Source organism: Oncorhynchus masou, chromosome 28 (assembly GCF_036934945.1).
Source record: "Oncorhynchus masou masou isolate Uvic2021 chromosome 28, UVic_Omas_1.1, whole genome shotgun sequence".
NCBI lineage: Eukaryota > Metazoa > Chordata > Actinopteri > Salmoniformes > Salmonidae > Oncorhynchus > Oncorhynchus masou.
Genome location: NC_088239.1, coordinates 34,279,027 through 34,297,421, shown reverse-complemented (window position 1 = coordinate 34,297,421; position 18,395 = coordinate 34,279,027). Strand labels below are relative to the sequence as shown.

The 18,395-nt window shown below is 41.0% G+C and overlaps 1 protein-coding gene across 4 annotated transcripts in view; it reads right to left on the bottom strand.

Moving 5' to 3' along the window:
- Window positions 1–1,593: 1,593 nt before the first annotated feature.
- Window positions 1,594–18,395, bottom strand: part of LOC135518574 (cadherin-12-like) — a 126,157-nt gene continuing 109,355 nt past the window's right edge. For all 4 annotated transcript variants that reach the window (XM_064943741.1, XM_064943742.1, XM_064943740.1 and 1 more), the window contains 3 exons: window positions 17,946–18,063; window positions 16,277–16,528; window positions 1,594–2,664 (listed from right to left, as the gene is read on the bottom strand). In XM_064943741.1, coding sequence (XP_064799813.1) covers window positions 2,126–2,664; window positions 16,277–16,528; window positions 17,946–18,063 — 909 coding nt within the window. In that variant the 3' untranslated portion in view covers window positions 1,594–2,125. The remainder of the gene's footprint in view (window positions 2,665–16,276; window positions 16,529–17,945; window positions 18,064–18,395) is intronic.

Here is an 18,395-nt window from a genome sequence, read left to right as displayed (position 1 = left end):
CAGGAATGCTAGTTCTTTCACTGTCTTACAAATGGTAGGAGGGTAATACCACTGCCAGATGGTGAAGCATTATTATATTACTCCAGAGAATGCATTTCTACTGCTCCAGAGTCCAATGGCAGCAAGCTTTACACCACTCCAGCCGTCGCTTGTCATTGCACATGATGATCTTAGGCTAGTGTGCGGCTGCTCTGGAATTGAAACCCATTTCATGAAGCTCTCGATGAACACTTATTGTGCTGATGTTGCATACAGAGGCAGTTTGGAACTCGGTAGTGAGTCCTGTAACTGAGGATAGACGATTTTTACACGCTTCAGCACTCGGCGGTCTCGTTCTGTGAGCTTGTGTGGCCTACCATTTCTCGGCTGAGCCGTTGTTGCTCCTACACGTTTCCACTTCACAGTAACAGCACTTACAGTTGACCGGGGCACCTCTAGCAGAGCATACATTTGACAATGATTTGTTGGAAAGGTGGCATCCTATGACGGTGTCACGTTGAAAGTCACTGAGCTCTTCAGTAAGGCCATTCTACTGGCAATGTTTTCCTATGGAGATTGCATGGCTGTGTGCTCGAATTTATACACCTGTCAGCAACGGGTGTAGCTGAAATAGCCAAATCCATCAATTTGAATGGGTCTCCACATACTTTTGTATATATAGCGTATCCTCCCATCACCAGTATTTGCTTTGTTTTCTCTTTATCAATTCAGTATCTGTCTCGCTAGCTAGCTCTCTCCTCGCTCATGTTTATGCAGGTTGGTGAGCCTTCCCTACTGCTGATGTCTGTATTTGGTCTGTCTGCATCTGGTCAATGTCAGTAACAGGGTGACTCATTGCTGAAATGGCAGTGTTGTGATTTTCAGAAAGGCCACACTAGAGCACAGGGGCATACTGGTCCATTACAACAGCCACAGAGATCAAACAATACATTCATAATGGCAGAAGCCAACTATTCAAAATGGATACAGAGCGAAGGGGGTGACTGTTTCATTAAACAAACACACACAGTTACTACGCCATACACTGGCCTCTGGGGATCAGCCTGTTATTAATATGGAAGGCTCCAAGCTTATAATGCTGTCTGTTCCCATTTCTGTTCCATTATCAATGGAATGCTCCCCATTGTCAATATTGTCACAAATTCCTAGACATTAGATCAGCTCGCAGGCCCCGGACAGTATTGCAGTAGACTGAGGCTATCGGTACCTTATTGAATCAAACATGATATTCTGTTTCTGGATAAGAATAATATTACATTTTCACACAAAGCCAAACCAGATTGAGAATGTTCTTTCCCAAAACCAAAACAAAATAGAACAAAACATAAATCAATGAAACATTTGTTTTTACCAGTGGTGTTTATTTAAGAAAACAGTGTTTATTACATTGACTGAACTGCATGATCTTGGTTAGCCCTAAATACATTTTTACAAGTACAAGTCAAGACACCTGACTCACCTAACTGAAACTTTCATTTTCGTTTGAGCCATGGAATAATTACAAAATCCTCAAGTGTGTCCCCCCCCAAATATGTGTATGATTAAGAGATAAATAGATAAATATGTTAACGAAGAAACCCCTCCCCCCAAAAACTCCATCACAATAAATAAATAATAATAAATAACATTCAAAATATCTTTGGCCAAACCTGGGCCACATAATTTCCCCATAACTTGTCCAACTGAGAGTAGTCTCAAACCCACATGCCTCTGTCTGCCAGTCAGCCTATGCTTGCGTGACCAGATTGAGAGAGAGAGAAAGTGAGAGAGAGAGAGAATAAAAAAAATAAGAAAACAATCATTGAGGCACTTATAAGGATATCAAAGAAGAAAATGCTTGCATTTTCTGTGTTTCTGTCTTTCTTCCCCCTAGCAGTGAGAAAACAAAGTAGAATAAATAAGACATAAAACAACATTCACTATAAAAGTAGTTGAAAGGCTGTCTTTTTCATCTAGCTACCTATCCTCCTTTTATACATCTTTGTGAATGAAGATAGGAAAAACCCACAAGAAAAAGATTGACGAACAAATTCATTTGCTAAAATAGAAAACCCTGAAATTAAGGAAAAAAAAAACTAAAATAATGGCATTTTATGTCCACTTTTGGATTCGATGAATAACATAATCAAAGTCTGTTTTCTGTTGTTGTTGTTGTGTCTGACTGAGTGTCCGACTGCTCTCCAAATATTCCTGCCAGAGTCTTAAATCGAGGACCCCATTCGTTGAGGTAATCATAGTCCTCATTGGTATCTACAACCAGAGACTCGATGGAGCTGAGCGACTCTGCTACAGAGCCCTCCCCTTCATAGGCATAGGTAGCTAAAGAGTCATAGGGTGGGGCTGAGTTGTCCACATCGTTTTCTTTCAGTCGCTGATTGATGAAGTTGCAGATATCTGCACTGTCTTGGGAAACAGGCAGTTGGTTTTTGCCGGTTTTTGTCTCGGGTTTGACATCACGTCGGAAAAGGTCCCGGTTCTCTTTCAGGAGTTTCTCCTTGATGACTTTGGGGTTGCAGAGGGTTCCCATGTCGAAAGCGTGGGTGTCCTCTTCGCCCCCGCCCTCGTCGTCATAGTGGATCACATTGTCACGGATGTCCTCCTTTGACGTCATCAGGGTCTCCTTCTTGTTCTGTCGTCTCAGACCCACATAGAGGACCACAATCACTGGAGAGAGATCATAGAGAGAATTAAACAGTGGCTTATGAACTATGAATCAATCGGAATGGTATTGGTAGCCTATATGGTGGTATATGGTGTTGGTTATAATATTGCTAATTCAGCATAGTTTGTGAAAATATAGGCTAAGATATAATATGCAGTGCTACTTGCATGGGGAAATGTAATAGAATGCACTTGATCAATTACCGCACGACAGTGGTACCGGTGCGCCATGTTGAGGTCCCCCAAGCCATAAGACTCCTGAACAGCTAATCAAAGGGCTTCCCAGACCCCTCTTTTACCCTGCTGCTTCTCTCTGTTTATATTCTATGCATCGTCACTTTAACTCTACCTACATGTACATATTACCTCAGTTACCTCAACTAACCGGTGCCCACCGCACATTAACTCTGTACCGGTACACCCTGTATACAGCCTCGCTTGTTATTTTACTGCTGCTGTTAATTTATTTGATACTTTTATTTTCTATTTTCAAATTTTTACTTATCTATCTTCACTTAACACTTATTTTTATTTTATTAAAGCATTCTTGGCTTGTAAATAAGCATTTCACTCTAAGGTTCGCCTGTTGTATTCGGCGCATGTGACAAATTCAATTTGATTTATGTTTTTGTTGGTGGCTTGAGATGGTATACATTTCCCTCGCATGCATGTTATGAGACAGGTCATGGTATTGTTTCCTGGCACAGCAATCAATTGACTTGCCAATGATGAAGTGACCAAATCTCCCACACATGTTGTTCCTTAGCAACATACTGTATGTTATGTACTGAGTACTGACCTGACAACAAACATTACATAGCCTACTGACAATGCATCATAGTCAAGCAAAATACACTGATCTTTCCAGGGGGGTGTATGGGTATTCATCTGTAAGGTATTTCCCTTACCTTATAGATACCCTTTTAAGCGTCAAACCCAATGGAAACTCTGCCTGGGGCTGCCCATATCGAAATTACATCTCTCACACTAATTTTTTAAAGCAAGGGGAACAAAATATTATTCCACAATTTGTTCCTCCTCCCTGTGGTAATTCACAATAAACATTTCCCATATGGGTCTTCAATTGGAGTATTCACAGGGGAAAGCAATGCATGGTTCAACACATACACTCATATAGAATATATTCAATTGAAATGAAGAAAGGATAAGGGAAAAAATGTAATAAAAAGCATGGGTGCTGGAATACACTGTCCTTCTCCTTCTTCAATATAACTCAAATAGTGCGACAGCATCCCCCTGTGGTCAAGGTCTGTATTTCAAGCATGGTCATTATTATTTGGACATATCTTTCTCGGGTGGTAGCTGTGTGCGATCTATTTGTGATGGGGAGCTGTGCTGATGCGAGGCAGGGCTCATACAGCCAGTTCAACAGACAGTTTGATTTTCCCATTATTTCCACACAGGAAGGAACACCTGGGTTAGGTTGACAAATCCACCATAGAAAATAACTGTCTCTCCCCTCAAAAAAAGTGTATTTCTTTAGTTGTGCTACACACAATTTCTCAGAGACAGCATGACTTGTTCGAATAACAGTTGTGCCAGCCAGAGCCTAAGGGCAGGTTGACTCTGAGCTCTGATAACAGTTCTCACCATGTGGTCAACCCTTTCAACACTAACTCTACCTTCACAGAGAGGACAGTGGGTGAAGAGGGCCTTCTTCTTACTAACAAGGACTCATTCAACATGAAAAATATCTCCTCGCAGTTTGCTCAACTAATTTTATCTTTGTTGACCCGTAATTTACGATAAATTGACTTGGCAGGAGAAAAAGGAGACTATAGGCCATGGTGTGGTCCAAGTAACGCATTTATCGGCATCCCTATACCGGGACAGTTGCTGCTAATGTGAATAGAATGAAGTTGTAAGTTACATCCAACTTTCCAGGACATAGACATGTCTTATATGTAGAAAGCTTAAATTCTTGTTAATCTAACAGCACTGGCCAATTTACAGTAGCTGTTACAGTGAATAAATGCCATGCTAATGTTTAAGAGTGCACAACAACAAAACACTTATCACAGCTCGGAAGGTAAATAATGTACTTACATTCAGTAATATTGCTCTGATGTGTCATCCTGAGGGTCCCAGAGATAAAATGTAGCATAGTTTTGTTTGATATATTCAAATGTAGGAACTGGGTTTTAAAGTTTGAACCCCTGCTGTTTCTGGCCCCACACCCATCCCCCCCGGCCATCTAGATGTGTAAAGGTTAGTGTATTTTCTGTTGGGAAGCTAATTTTCCATCATGTATGAACATCCTGGTAGTAAACTTAAATTTTTTATGTTTTCTGTACTTGAAAATGTATCAGTTGACCAATTCAGCACATTTGGGGATACTTGATAAAAAAATGTGTGCAGTATTGCAATGTTTCACTGGATAAGTCTGAAACTTTGCAAATACACCGCTCCCATCTAGTGGTCAAAATCTAAATTGTGTCTAAACTGTAATATTATATTATAGCCTTTCTCTTTTATTGCAAATATGATAAAAAATAAATATTTAAAACACGTTTTTTTGTTTGTATTATCTTTTACCAGAACTAATGTGTTATATTCTCCTACATTAATTTCACATTTTCAAGAACTTCAAAGTGGTTCCTTTCAAACGTTATCAAGAATATGCATATCCTTGCTACAGGCAGGTCGATTTGGGTATGTCATTTTAGGTGAAAATGTAAAAAAAGGGTATGATCCGTAAGAGGTTTTAATACAGAATCCTCCTGTGTACATACATTCACATTCCATATGCAATATGTGAGAGCAAATTACATATTGGATGCAAGGACATAGTACTAACTGATGTAGCTAGTAGCAATAGCAGTTAATGGCAAATTATGTTTTCTGAATCGCAAGATTATATAGACATTTTTAATTATGTATGCATGCATCATAACAAATAGTGGTTGATATGAAACTGATAGATACACTTTCAGTTGAACAGTGAGACATGTAATATTTTGTTATGTTGTCTGGTACAGATGTTTAGCAGTTTGAGTCTGATAGCTTAGAAATATGCAAACATATGGAATTGTTTTAAGATGGTCATACCAAGGATTATTTCGCTACTTGATTTAGTATTTTAAGGCCTCTAAGGTGCCAAATAAATAATGATTGGATGAAACATTGAATTTGCCATTACTGCTATTAGCCAATATCATCCCGCTGAATGACAGATTTACTCCATGCAACAACAGATAGTGCCAAAGAAATCAAAAGGTAGTTTGTTCTGAAGTGTCTGTCCTATATCTGAGAGATATAAGAAATATCAGGAAACATTTTTTTTACTTGTACTGTATTTATCCCTTCATTTTAGGCACTAAACTATTTCCATGTATAGTTCCATTCATTTTTTATAAACTTGTACTGCGGACCTTCAGACGAGTCTTGTGGGGCTTGTGGGCGTCCGAGAGCAAAACGGGGAACAGCAACCTGTTCGTGAGAGTTGCACCATAGTTTGTGGTCATAGTTTTGTAGGCCAAACCATTCGGAGGCTACAGAAGTTACTGTGAGAAGACCGATATTTGGGATGTCTCATGGTCTGACAAACACCACGCTAGCTCTGCAACCTTTCACCGCAGATACGGTAGGGCAATATCGGCAGATGCGGTGGATTGAGCCCATGCAAAAAAATAGATATCTCTAGTTAAATTGATGGATTTTGATGGGGATTTTATTGGGTTAATTAGATTTCCGCTGGGCTAAGGGTTAAGCAGATTAAGTATACTAGAAATAATGGCACTGGAATGGATATCTGCCATTTTACGGGCTCCTGAACAATTCTGCTGTTTTTTGCGCTGATCTGAACTTTTTTTGGTACATAATGTTTCCGCCAATGTTTTCTATGACCGAAAAGAGATTCTGGACATCAGAACAGTGATCAATTACCTCGATTTGGACGAAGATTTCTACTTCAACGAATTGGCAGTGCAAGACATACTGGTCACCCGAGACCAGGCCCTAATCCTGAAACTCCTAATAGAAAGAGACGGCGCAAGAGAGGCTGATGTGCGGGCACCCTGACAAAGATATGGATAATATACACTGTGTATAAAACATAAACATCACCTGCTCTTTCCATTAAATCCACTTCAATCAGTGTAGATGAAGACGAGGTGACAGATTAAAGAAGGATTTTTAATTGAGACATGGTGTGCCATTCAGAGCATGAATGGGCAAGACAATCTTGGTTTCATCAGACCAGAGAATCTTGTTTCTCATGGTCTGAGAGTCTTTAAGTGCCTTTTGGCAAATTCCAAGAGGCCTGTCATGTGTCTTTTTCTGAAGAGTGGCTTCTGTCTGGTCACTTTAGCACAAATGCCTAATTGGTAGAATGCTGCAGAGATGGTTATCCTTCTCTTCGCCGATCTCCACAGAGAAACTGTAGAGGTCTGTCAGGGTTACCATTGGGTTCTTGGTCACCTCCCTGACCAATTCCCTTTTCTCCCGATTGCTCAGTTTGGCTGGGTGGCCAGCTCAAGGAAGAGTCTTGGTGGTTCCAAACTTCTTCCATTTAAGAATGATTGAGGACACTGTCTTCTTGGAGACCTTCAATGCTGCAGACATTTTCTTGGCACCCTTCCCCAGATCTGTGCCTAGACACAATCTTGTCTCTGAGGTTTATGGACAATTCCTGTCAATAGATAGGTGTGTTCCTTTTCAAATCATGTCAAATCAATTGAATTTACACAGGTGGATGCCAATCATGTTGTAGGAGCATCTCAAGGATGATTAATGGAAACATGACATACCTGAGCTCAATTTCGGATCTCATATAAAAGGGTCATTTCTAAAAATCTGTTTTCACTTTATCATTATGGGGTATTGTGTGTAGATTTATTTAATACATTTTAGATTAAGGCTGTAATGTATAAACATGTGGAAAAAGTCACGGGGTCTGAGTACTTTCCGAAGGCACTGTATGTGAGAATGCTATTCATTGATAACAGCTCAGTGTTCAACACCCTAGTGCCCTCCAAGCTCACCACTAAGCTAAAGACCCTGGCACTGAACACCTCCCTCTGCAACTGGATCCTCAACTTATTTGACTCATCATATACGTTTCTGCAACATTTATTATCCATCATGTTGCCTAATGACTTTATTCCTAGTTATATGAACATATCTACTTCAATTACTTTGTTCCCCTTGCACATCGAGTCATTGTATTATTGTTTATTCATTGTGTGTTTATTATTACGTTAATACTTTTCTATTTTCTTTCTCTCTACATTGTTGGGAATGCCCCCAATGTAAGCATTTCACTGTTAGTCTACAGTATGTGATGAATACATTTTTTATTTGATGAGCCTTGTCTTGTGCGAGCCTGAACGGCTTATAAAAGAGGGGGAGCCTATTTCCTGTTTCTGTAGCGTGAGGCAGCTTGATGTACAAGTAAACGACCAGGACAGGACACTAGTCTATCGCAGGGTCTAACCCCAATCTATCTCCTTAATGCAGAGTGCCAAATAAAGACGAATTGGGTCCCATTTTTGCAGTCTTTTTTTATGATTTTGCCTGTGTTCGAACTCCCAACTTGCTATTCTCAGAGCAGAAACTAATTACAAGGCCATTGAGTTGGTCTTATAAAGCAGGTTACTGTCACGCCTTGGTCTTAGTATTTTGTGTTTTAGATAATTAGTTGGTCAGGCCAGGGTGTGACATGGGTTTATGTTATTGTGTTGTTGTATTGGGGGTTTTGTAGGCATTGGGATTGTGGTTGATTAGGGGTGTGTTTAGTATAGGTTTGGCTGCCTGAGGCGGTTCTCAATCAGAGTCAGGTGATTCTCGTTGTCTCTGATTGGGAACCGTATTTAGGTAGCCTGGGTTTCACTTTGTATTTCGTGGGTAATTGTTCCTGTCTCTGTGTAGTTTCACCAGATAGGCTGTAATTAGGTTTCACGTTCCGTTTTGTTGTTTTTAATTATATCAGTTATTTCATGTACCGCGATTCATTTGTTTCATTAAAAAACATGAGTAACCAACACGCTGCATTTCGGTCCGACTCTCATTCAACAAACGAAGAACGCCGTTACAGTTACTCATATTTGAATTGTAATCAACTATATGCGAGGATATGACATTTGAGTTGTCGTCTTGGCATCCTTTGTCTGTAGATCGAATAATGAATTTACTAGCAACGCAAAGCAGAGCAAAGCAAGCAAGCAATGCATAAGGAAAGCAAAACTACAGGAACATATTTGGAAGGCTGGGCTCTCAAACACTGGCGAGTAACTATCCTAGGAGATAGACAACTCCATTTACAAACCACAAGACCTTCCGACAGACATGGCCACCCCATTTAACGTTCCTAGGAAACTATGCAGTATTTTTTCTGTGTTATAACTTACATTGTTACCCCAGGAAATCTTAGGTTTTATTACATACAGTCGGAAGGAACTATTGGATATAAGAGCAACGTCAATTCACCAACATTACAACAGATTTGTCAGATTTTAAAAAAGCTTTTCGGCGAAAGCATACCAAGTGTTTATGTACGGACATCTCTCTCAGTAGACAAAACATTACAAACAGATAGCAGCCAAGTAGATTGGTCACGAAAGTCAGAAAAGCAATAAATTAATCGCTTACCTTTGATTATCTTCGGATGTTGCACTCACGAGACTCCCAGTTAAACAAATGTTCCTTTTGTTCCGTAAAGATTATTTTTATATCCAAAATACCTCTTTTGGTTAGCGCGTTATGTTCAGAATCCACAGGCTCGAGTGGTCAAGACCGGGCAGACAAATTCCAAATAGTATCCGTGAAGTTCGTAGAAATATGTCAAACGTTTTTTATAATCAATCCTCAGGTTGTTTTTACAATATATAATTGATAATATTTCAACCGGGACTGTGGCTTCTTCAATAGGAGAGAGAAAATGTCTGCTCCTAGCTGTTGCACATGCAAAACGCTGCTGGCACCCAGCCATACAATGATGCGATGTGATCTTTCTCACTCATTTTTCAAAATAAAAGCCAGAAACTATGTCTAAAGACTGTTCACACCCTGGGGTAGCCATAGGAAAAGGAATCTGGTTGATATCCCTTTAAATGGAGTGAAGGCAGGCTATGGAACAGAGAACTTTCAGGAAAAACAGCAAATTGCATGCATATTCAAGATTCTGGGCTTGAGAAATAGGCAGTTTCATTTTGGTACGTTTTTTGTCCAAACATCAAAATACTGCCCCCTACACTCAACAGGTTAAGTCCTCTTGTTCGCCTGACTTAGAATTAGAATTCTTCACAATCAAATGCCGACCGCATAATCTACCAAGAGAATTCTCTTCAATCATAATCATAGTGTATATTCCTCCCCAAGCAGACAAATCGACGGCCCTGAAAGAACTTCATTCGACTCTATGTAGACCGGAAACCACATATCCCGAGGCTGCATTTATTGTAGCTGGGGATTTTAACAAGGCTAATCTGAAAACAAAACAAAACCCTGGATCATTGTTATTCTAACTTTCGCAATGCATATAAGGCCCTCCCCTGCCCTCCTTTCGGAAAAGCTGACCATGACTCCATTTTGTTGCTCCCAGCCTTTAGACAGAAACTAAAACAGGAAGCACCCATGCTCATGTCTGTTCAATGCTGGTCCAACCAATCGGATTCCACGCTTCAAGATTGCATCGATCACGTGGACTGGGATATGTTCCGCATAGCATCGAACAACAACATTGATGAAAGCGCTGATTTGGTGAGCGAGTTTATTAGCAAGTGCACTGGTGATGTTGGACCCACAGCATCAAAGTGAGGACCGAGAGACTGAAAAACAACTTCTATGTCAAGGCCATCAGACTGTTAACCTGTTGATGCTCTGGGGGCGCTATTTCATTTTTGGATGAAAAACGTTCCCGTTTTAAACAAGATATTTTGTCACAAAAAGATGCTCGACTATGCATATAATTGCTACCGTTCGAAAGAAAACACTCTGACGTGTCCAGAAATACAAAGATCTTCTCTGTGCGTGCCCTATAACGTGAGCTTCAGGCAAAACCAAGATGAGATGGCATCCAGGAAATGACAAGGATTTTTGAGGCTCTGTTTTCCATGGTCTCCTTATATGGCTGTGAACGCGAGAGGAGTAAGTCTGCCCTTTCTGTTGTTTCCCCAAGGTGTCTGCAGCATTGTGACGTATTTGTAGGCAGATCATTGGAAGATTGACCATAACAGACCACATTTACCACGTGTCCGCCCGGTGTCCTGCGCCGAAATTGGTGCGCAAAAGTCACCTGCCAGTATTTTTCCATAAGATACAGAGAGTAAAGCAAGCTTCCACGAACTGCATGTCAATGAAGAGATATGTGAAAAAACACCTTGAGGACTGATTCCAAACAACGTTTGCCATGTTTCGGTCTGATATTATGTAGTTAATCCGGAAAAAGTTTTACGTTGTAGGTGACTGCATTTTCGGTTTGTTTCGGTAGCCAGACGCAATGTAGAAAACGGAACGATTTCTCCTACACACAGACGCTTTCAGGAAACACTGCGCATTTGGTATGTGACTGAGAGTCTCCTCATTGAAAACATCAGAAGCTCTTCAAAGGTAAATGATTTTATTTATTTGGTTATCTGGTTTTTGTGAAAATGTTGCGTGCTACATGCTACACAAAATGCTATGCTAGCTTTGCATACTCTTACACAAATTAGTCAATTTCTATGGTTCAAAAGCATATTTTGAAAATCTGAGATGACAGTGTTGTTAAGAAAAGGCTAAGCTTGAGAGCAGACGCATTATTTTAATTTTATTTGCGATTTTCAGAAATCGTTAACGTTGCGTTATGCTAATGAGCCTGAGGCTTTAGTCACGATCCCGGATCCGGGATGGGGAGTTTCAAGAAGTTTTTAAACAGCTATCACTAACATTGAGTGGCTGCTGCCAACATACTGACTCAACTCTAGCCACTTTAAAAATGGAAAAATGTATGTAATAAATGTATCACTAGCCACTTTAAACAATGCCACTTTATATAATGTTTACATACCCTACTTTACTAATCTTATATGTATATACTGTACTCTATAGCATCTAGATATTACTGCATGGTTGGAACTAGAAGCACAAGCATTTCGCTACACTCGCATTAACATCCGCTAACCATGTGTATGTGACAAATAAAATTTGATTTGGCTGACCAGGCGGATACAGGAGTCCCATCGCCCAAACAGCTGGAAAGGCAGATGAAGGTTGCACTGGATTAGGAATCCCAGTCGTCAAGTATGTGTGGGCAAGGATAGCTCAATGCTCCCATACACTACACTATGCTTGTGCAGGCTTCTTTTCACTGACCACCCGCTTGACTGAACTGCCTAATGGCATGCATGAGCATCTCATGACTCTCCGCATTCTGCTGATGAACAACTCATCAGCCACAATCATCAGTGATGGAGGGGGTGAGTATAATTTTAAAACCTTTTGACCACTCTGTATTGGTCACGGGCACAGCCATACTTGACCGACACTGGAAAATAATTACACATTTTTACTGCCGTTCATCACACACACACACACCCTGGAAACAAGCTGCTATGAATGCAGATGAGCTTCTCTTTAAGTAGGATGAGTTTAATTAAGACAATACTCTGAAGACAAGTTTTACAGCCCTGACCTTTAGGGTCAAGTTAAAGCTTAAATCGGTCCGTGACCAAGGAGTACTGAGACAATGGGATTGGATGATGTTTTAGGAGGTCAATCCAATATCGGGGGGGCTCAGGCTCAGCTCCCTCATTCCTATCCATCAAGGCTCATATCTCAGCACTCCATTAATACTTGTTCTGTAATTAAATCCTTGCCCCTTGAACAAGACACAGGAAGTAGCACTTCATTCTGCTCCAAATTGTCACGTCGACAAGTCTGCATGGTCTGTGAGGATATTATCACAATACATTGTTAAATGGATCACAATGGTTTGGAGAGCAGATTAAATCACATTTTTTGGTCACTTACTGAACACATAGTTAGCAGATGTTATTGCGGGTGTAGCGAAATGCTTGATTTCCTATTTCCAACAGTGCAGTAGTGTCTAACAATTCACAACTGTACACATACATCTAAAAGAAAAAGAATGGAAGTAAGAAATAAGAAATATATACATATTAGATTGAGCAATGTCGGAGTGGCATTGACTAAAATGCAGTAGATTAGAATACAGTATATACATATGAGATGAGTAAAGAAATATGTAAACATGATTTAAATATTGTTAAAGGTACTAGTGTTCCTGTACTAAAGTGGACAGTGATTCCAAGTCTATGTATATAGGGCAGCAGCATCTAAGGTGCAAGGTTGCGTAACTGGGTGGCAGCTGTCTGGTGAAGGCTATTTGACAGTCTCTATGCTCTCAATTTGCAGCAGAAGAACCTGAGGGGGAACAGGCTTTGTCGTGCCCTCTTCACGACTGTCTTGGTGTGTTTGGACCATTCTAGTTTGTTGTTGATGTGGACACCAAGAAACTTGAAGCTCTCAACCTGTTCCTCTACAGTCCCATCAATAAGAATGGGGGCGTGCTCGGTGCTCCTTTTCCTGTAGTCCACAATCATCTCCTTAGTCTTGGTTATGTTGAGGGATAGGTTTTTATTCTGGCACCACCTGGCCAGGACTCTGACCTCCTCCCTATAGGCTGTCTCGTCATTGTAGGTGATCAGGCCTACCACTGTTGTGTTGTCTGCCCATTGTATTCTGTAATAGTTTGCAAGCACTGTCACATCCGACGAGTGTCGGAGCCGGTGTAGCATGATTCAATCTAAGCCCTGTATTGACTCTTTGCCTGTTTGATGGTTCGTAGCACGGTATTGCGAGATTTCTTGAAAGCTTCCTGGTTATATTTCTGCGTCTTAAAAAAAGATGCAGCACTACCCTCTTGCTCAGTGCTATTGTTGCCTGTAATCCATGACTTCTGGTTAAGGTATGTACGTACAGTCACTGTGGGGATGACGTCCTCGATGCACTTATTGATAAAGCCAGTGACTGATGTGGTGTATTCCTCAATGTCATCGGAAGAATCCCGGAACATGTTCCAGTCTGTGATAGTAAAACAGTCCTGTAGTTTAGCATCTGCTTCGTCTGACCACTTTTGTATAGACCGACTCACTGGTGCTTCCTGCTTTCATTTTTGCTTGTAAGCAGGAATCAGGAGGATAGAGTTGTGGTCTGACTTACCAAATGGAGGGCGAGGGAGAGCTTTGTACGCATCTGTGTGTGTGTGGAGTACAGGTGATCTAGAATTTATTTCCCTCTATTTGCACATTTAACATGTTGATAGAGATTTTGTAGAATTTATTTTAGTTTCCCTGCATTAAAGTCTCGGGCCACTAGGAGTGCTGCTCTGGGTGAGTGGTTTCCTGTTTGCTTATTTCCTTATACAGCTGACTGAGTGCGGTCTTAGTGCCAGCATCTGTTTGTGGTGGTAAATAAACAGCCACAAAAAGTATAGCTGAGAACTCTCTAGGCAAGTAGTGTGGCCTGCAATTTATCACAACATACTCTACTTTAGGCAAGCAAAATCTAGAGACTCCCTTAAATTTTGTGCGCCAGCTGTTGTTTAAAAATATATATAGACCACCCCCCCCTCGTCTTACTGGAGTGTGCTGTTCTATCCTGCCGGTGCAGCGTATATCCTGCTAGCTAAATATCCATGTCGTCATTCAGCCACAATTCCGGTAAGTTTTTGATGTCCCGTTGGTAGGATATTCGTGATCGTACCTCGTCTAATTTATTGTCCAATTGGCAAGTAATTTTGACGGTAATTGCAGCTCTACTACTCGCATTCTGCGGGTCCTGATGAGGCATCCGGCTCTTCATCCTTTGTACCTGTAGCTTCCTCTTGCGAATAACCGGGATGTCGGACCTGCCGGGTATTTGGATAATGTCATGTGAGTCTTGCTTGTTGTTGAGGAAATCTTTGTCTAATCCGAGGTGAGTGATCGCTGTCTTGATATCCAGAAGCTCTTTTCTGCCGTAAGATACGGTTGCAGAAACATTATGTACAAAATAAGGTACAAACAACGCAAAAAAAGCCACATAATAGCACAATTTGTTGGGCGCCTGTAAAACTGCTGCCATTTCTTCCGGCACCATTATCAGATTTAGTTCTAGTGTAGTTCTTTGAGGGCAGTTGTGGTATCAGCTTGAGGGGGAAAATAACCGGCTGTGACTTTAAGAATTATCTTCGGAGGTAATACGGTCGGCATTTGATTGTGAAGTATTCTAGGTCGGGTGAACAAAATAACTTGAGTTTCTGCATGTTATCACAATTACACCATGAATAGGTAATCATGAAAATACCCCCTGCCTTTCTTCTTCTCTGAGAGTTCTTTATTCCTGCCTGCGCAGTATACTGAGAACCCAGCTGGCTGTATGGATGGGGACAGTATATCCCGAGAGAGCCGTGTTTCTGTGAAACAGTGTATGTTACAATCTTTGTTTCTCTGGACTGAGATCCTTGCCCTGAGCTTGTCTACTTTATTATCCAGAGACTGAACGTTATTGAGTAATATACTTGGAAGTGATGGATGGTGTGCACGCCTCCTGACAAAACGTCTACTCTGAATCCCTCTTCTCCGCTGGCAGTGCTTTGGAGTAGCCGCTGGATTAATTCACTTGCCCTGGGTGGTGCGAACAAAGATTCCAATTCGCAATTCGTATTCCTGGTCGTAATGCTGGCGAGTTACCCTTGCACTGATATCCCACCCAAAATTCCGTCTGTATGTAATAACAGAAAAGAAAATCTAGGCTAATCATGTAAGAAATAACGCAAAAAAAAGGAAATACTGCAAAGTTGATTAGGAGCTAAAAGTTGAGCTGTCACATCTGTTGGCCCCATCTGTGAACTAAATAGCCAGTGTGAGCTAATCTATCGGGCAGTGGCATCAGTTTCCCTGAGAGCTAAATTATTTTTGCCACCGGCCTAACCAACCAATACTATAGTTTTAGTAAGGCAAGTGGTTATGATTCGTCAGCTTGTAGGGGTAAGGGTTGCATTACAGCTAGGGTTAGGGCTAGCCTTCATAAGTGATGTTAATGTGGGTTTTTCTCCTGGGTTGCCTGTACAGTGACATACACCGATCTGTTACACAGTCATTACTGTAAATGACTCATCTAGTAGAATCCCTTAAGGCAAAACACATGAATTTCACATGTGACCTTGTGTGAAGTTAATGTGATAACAGGACAACATGTAAAACAACATGTAATAACATGAAACTACACGTGACATATTAGCAATTTTTAAGTGCTCCAAAAACACATGTTTTCACATTTTAAATTTCATGTTAAAGCATGTGGTTTTTTGTTTTAGGGATAACGATGCACAGAAAAAGGTTTATCAGAGTCCCTGTACTATGCCCCACCAGGAGAATTACACAGTCATAATTTAGTAGAACCTACCACAAGAGGAAATTACTCAATACTCACCCAGTAGAATGACAATACACTGACTATTGTGGTGATTACTCTGGTTGTTATGACACTGCTTTGTGGGTATGTTAGTGTTTTTGTGAACGTTGGTTCATGCTCTGGGTGGGCCTTACAAGGATAAACAGCATAACACAGTCAATTCTGACTAGGAGGAGTGAATGAGGCATACATTACTCACCTAGTAGAATGACAATACACAGGAGGATGGCTATCAGAGCCCCTGTACTCAGCCCCACCGGGAGGAAGATGGCCTCTGCACTGCAGGTGAGGAGTGATCCGTCTGACTCGCAGCCACACACACGGATGGTCAGGATGCCTGTGCTGCTTTGGACGGGGTAGCCGCTGTCCTGGATTACAACGGGCAGGAAGTAGATCTTCTGGGAACGCCGTCGAAAACCGCTCTGCAGAGTCACTATCCCGGCTGTGTTATCTGGGACAGAAATAAACAAAACACCCGTTGTTTAACTATGGATGAATAGTAATATAGTCTTATTAAGGATATGGAACAAAGAAGCAGCCACTGTTAATAGTCTTATTTGGGATACACTAACCTATTACAATGAGAAAATGAACCTGTGTTTTCTTGTGCATGTGTGCCTGTTGGAAATTACATCAGAAATGTTGTAAGTTGCTTGTTTTACTGTCCCATGTCATAAACAAGGCCGACCTGACATTACATCAGCCAGCATGTTGCCTCAGAAAACATTGCCTGCGGGACAACATGGCAGCCTTACCCCCTACAACTGAGTGCTCTGGGAAACTGTTTGGTTTTGTTCATTCAGCTAACATTGCCTGTAAAGAAGAGTAAGGTAAGTATGTACTCAGAAAGTAAGGTGGTGTTGGGGCTGGTGCTGCAGCAGGTGTGAAGTCAGAGGAATAGACCTGGACAGTGTTTCTCAGGAACGAGGCGATGTGTCAGCTTGGACCAGCCCCAAACCTGTCCACTGGGTCTAGACTGTCTGACCCCTGTCAGGATTGGTTTGTTCGTCTGACAAGGCCTGGGACTTTTTCCTGACAAGGGTTCAAGGTGTCAAAAAATACTTTCAATTTTATGCACAGACTATGGGCTCTGGTCAAAAGTAGTGCACCATAAAGGGAAAAGGGTGCCATTTGGGATGCCATCTGTATTTATTCTCCTTTCTCCTGCTTTGCTAGACTTCGCCAGTGGTATTTTAAATGCCTTGTCCCTGCATATCAGATCTCACCCCTGTATCTGGAGATTGTGTCTGTTGGCAATATGATGGCAGGGCAAAAAGCTGTGAGACGCTGTGTCCAAAAAGTAAAACTGGATCAGAGGTTCAAGCCAGGTCTCTCTTCAAGGTTGAGAAATGCATTTGTTTCCACAGCTTCATACTGCAATAGGTCACAGTCACACTCGTTTTTACCCTCCTTTGCATGTTAGTCTTCCAAGGCTGTGTTTCACAATATCCCCATTGGAAAGAGACACCATACCTTTCTGAGAATATACTATATGACAAGATCAATTCTATAGAATAGACACAACAGTACACATTTTTCTACATTTATAATAATCCCAAATCAATTATATTACACAGTTGACTCCCAATGATGGTCATGGCTATGGCTCCTGCACAAAATGTATAGAAATATATATTATTTTGCTTGGATATGTAAGATAACACTGTATATCAGGTCCTCACAAAAACACAAGGTACTCACAACACAAGTCTAAAGGTTAAAGCCTGTGACCTTGTTGCAGGTGTTATGATGGATGCACTGTATCACCTAGAGATATGTTAGATGCTGTCATCAATACTTCTTCACTATCAGGACTACTTTTTCTTCCTCACTGGCATAGTGTCAGAAACCTGGTCAAGATAACTCACTTCCAAAGTCTCGGATAGTGAAGTTCTTGTTGTTGATGTCCTTCTCTGACGGTTTGAAGGAGAACTTATGACCATTTTGAGGCAGATCCTGGTCCTTTGCACTGAAGGTTTGAATTACCTGAGAGAGAAAGATTTTTAACATTAAACTGGCACACTGCCACCCGCCTTTTTTCCCCTCACTCCGTTACAATCTACATGTGGATAATGTGAGTATTTTTTTCCTGGTTGGCTAGGCCAAATATGACTGAAAACAAAGCCACTAATTAAAGGTTGGATCACAGGTGCGCTTTAAGACTATTTTTTTTACTAATGATGATGATGATTCATTGAAACATTCCGACACATATTTTCAGGTAGATAAGTTACCAACACATCAAATAATCTGTTTTGCGATTGTCCTCATTTCTGTGTATAACAAACAGGTTTTAATTTACCTTAAATGTTCCTGAG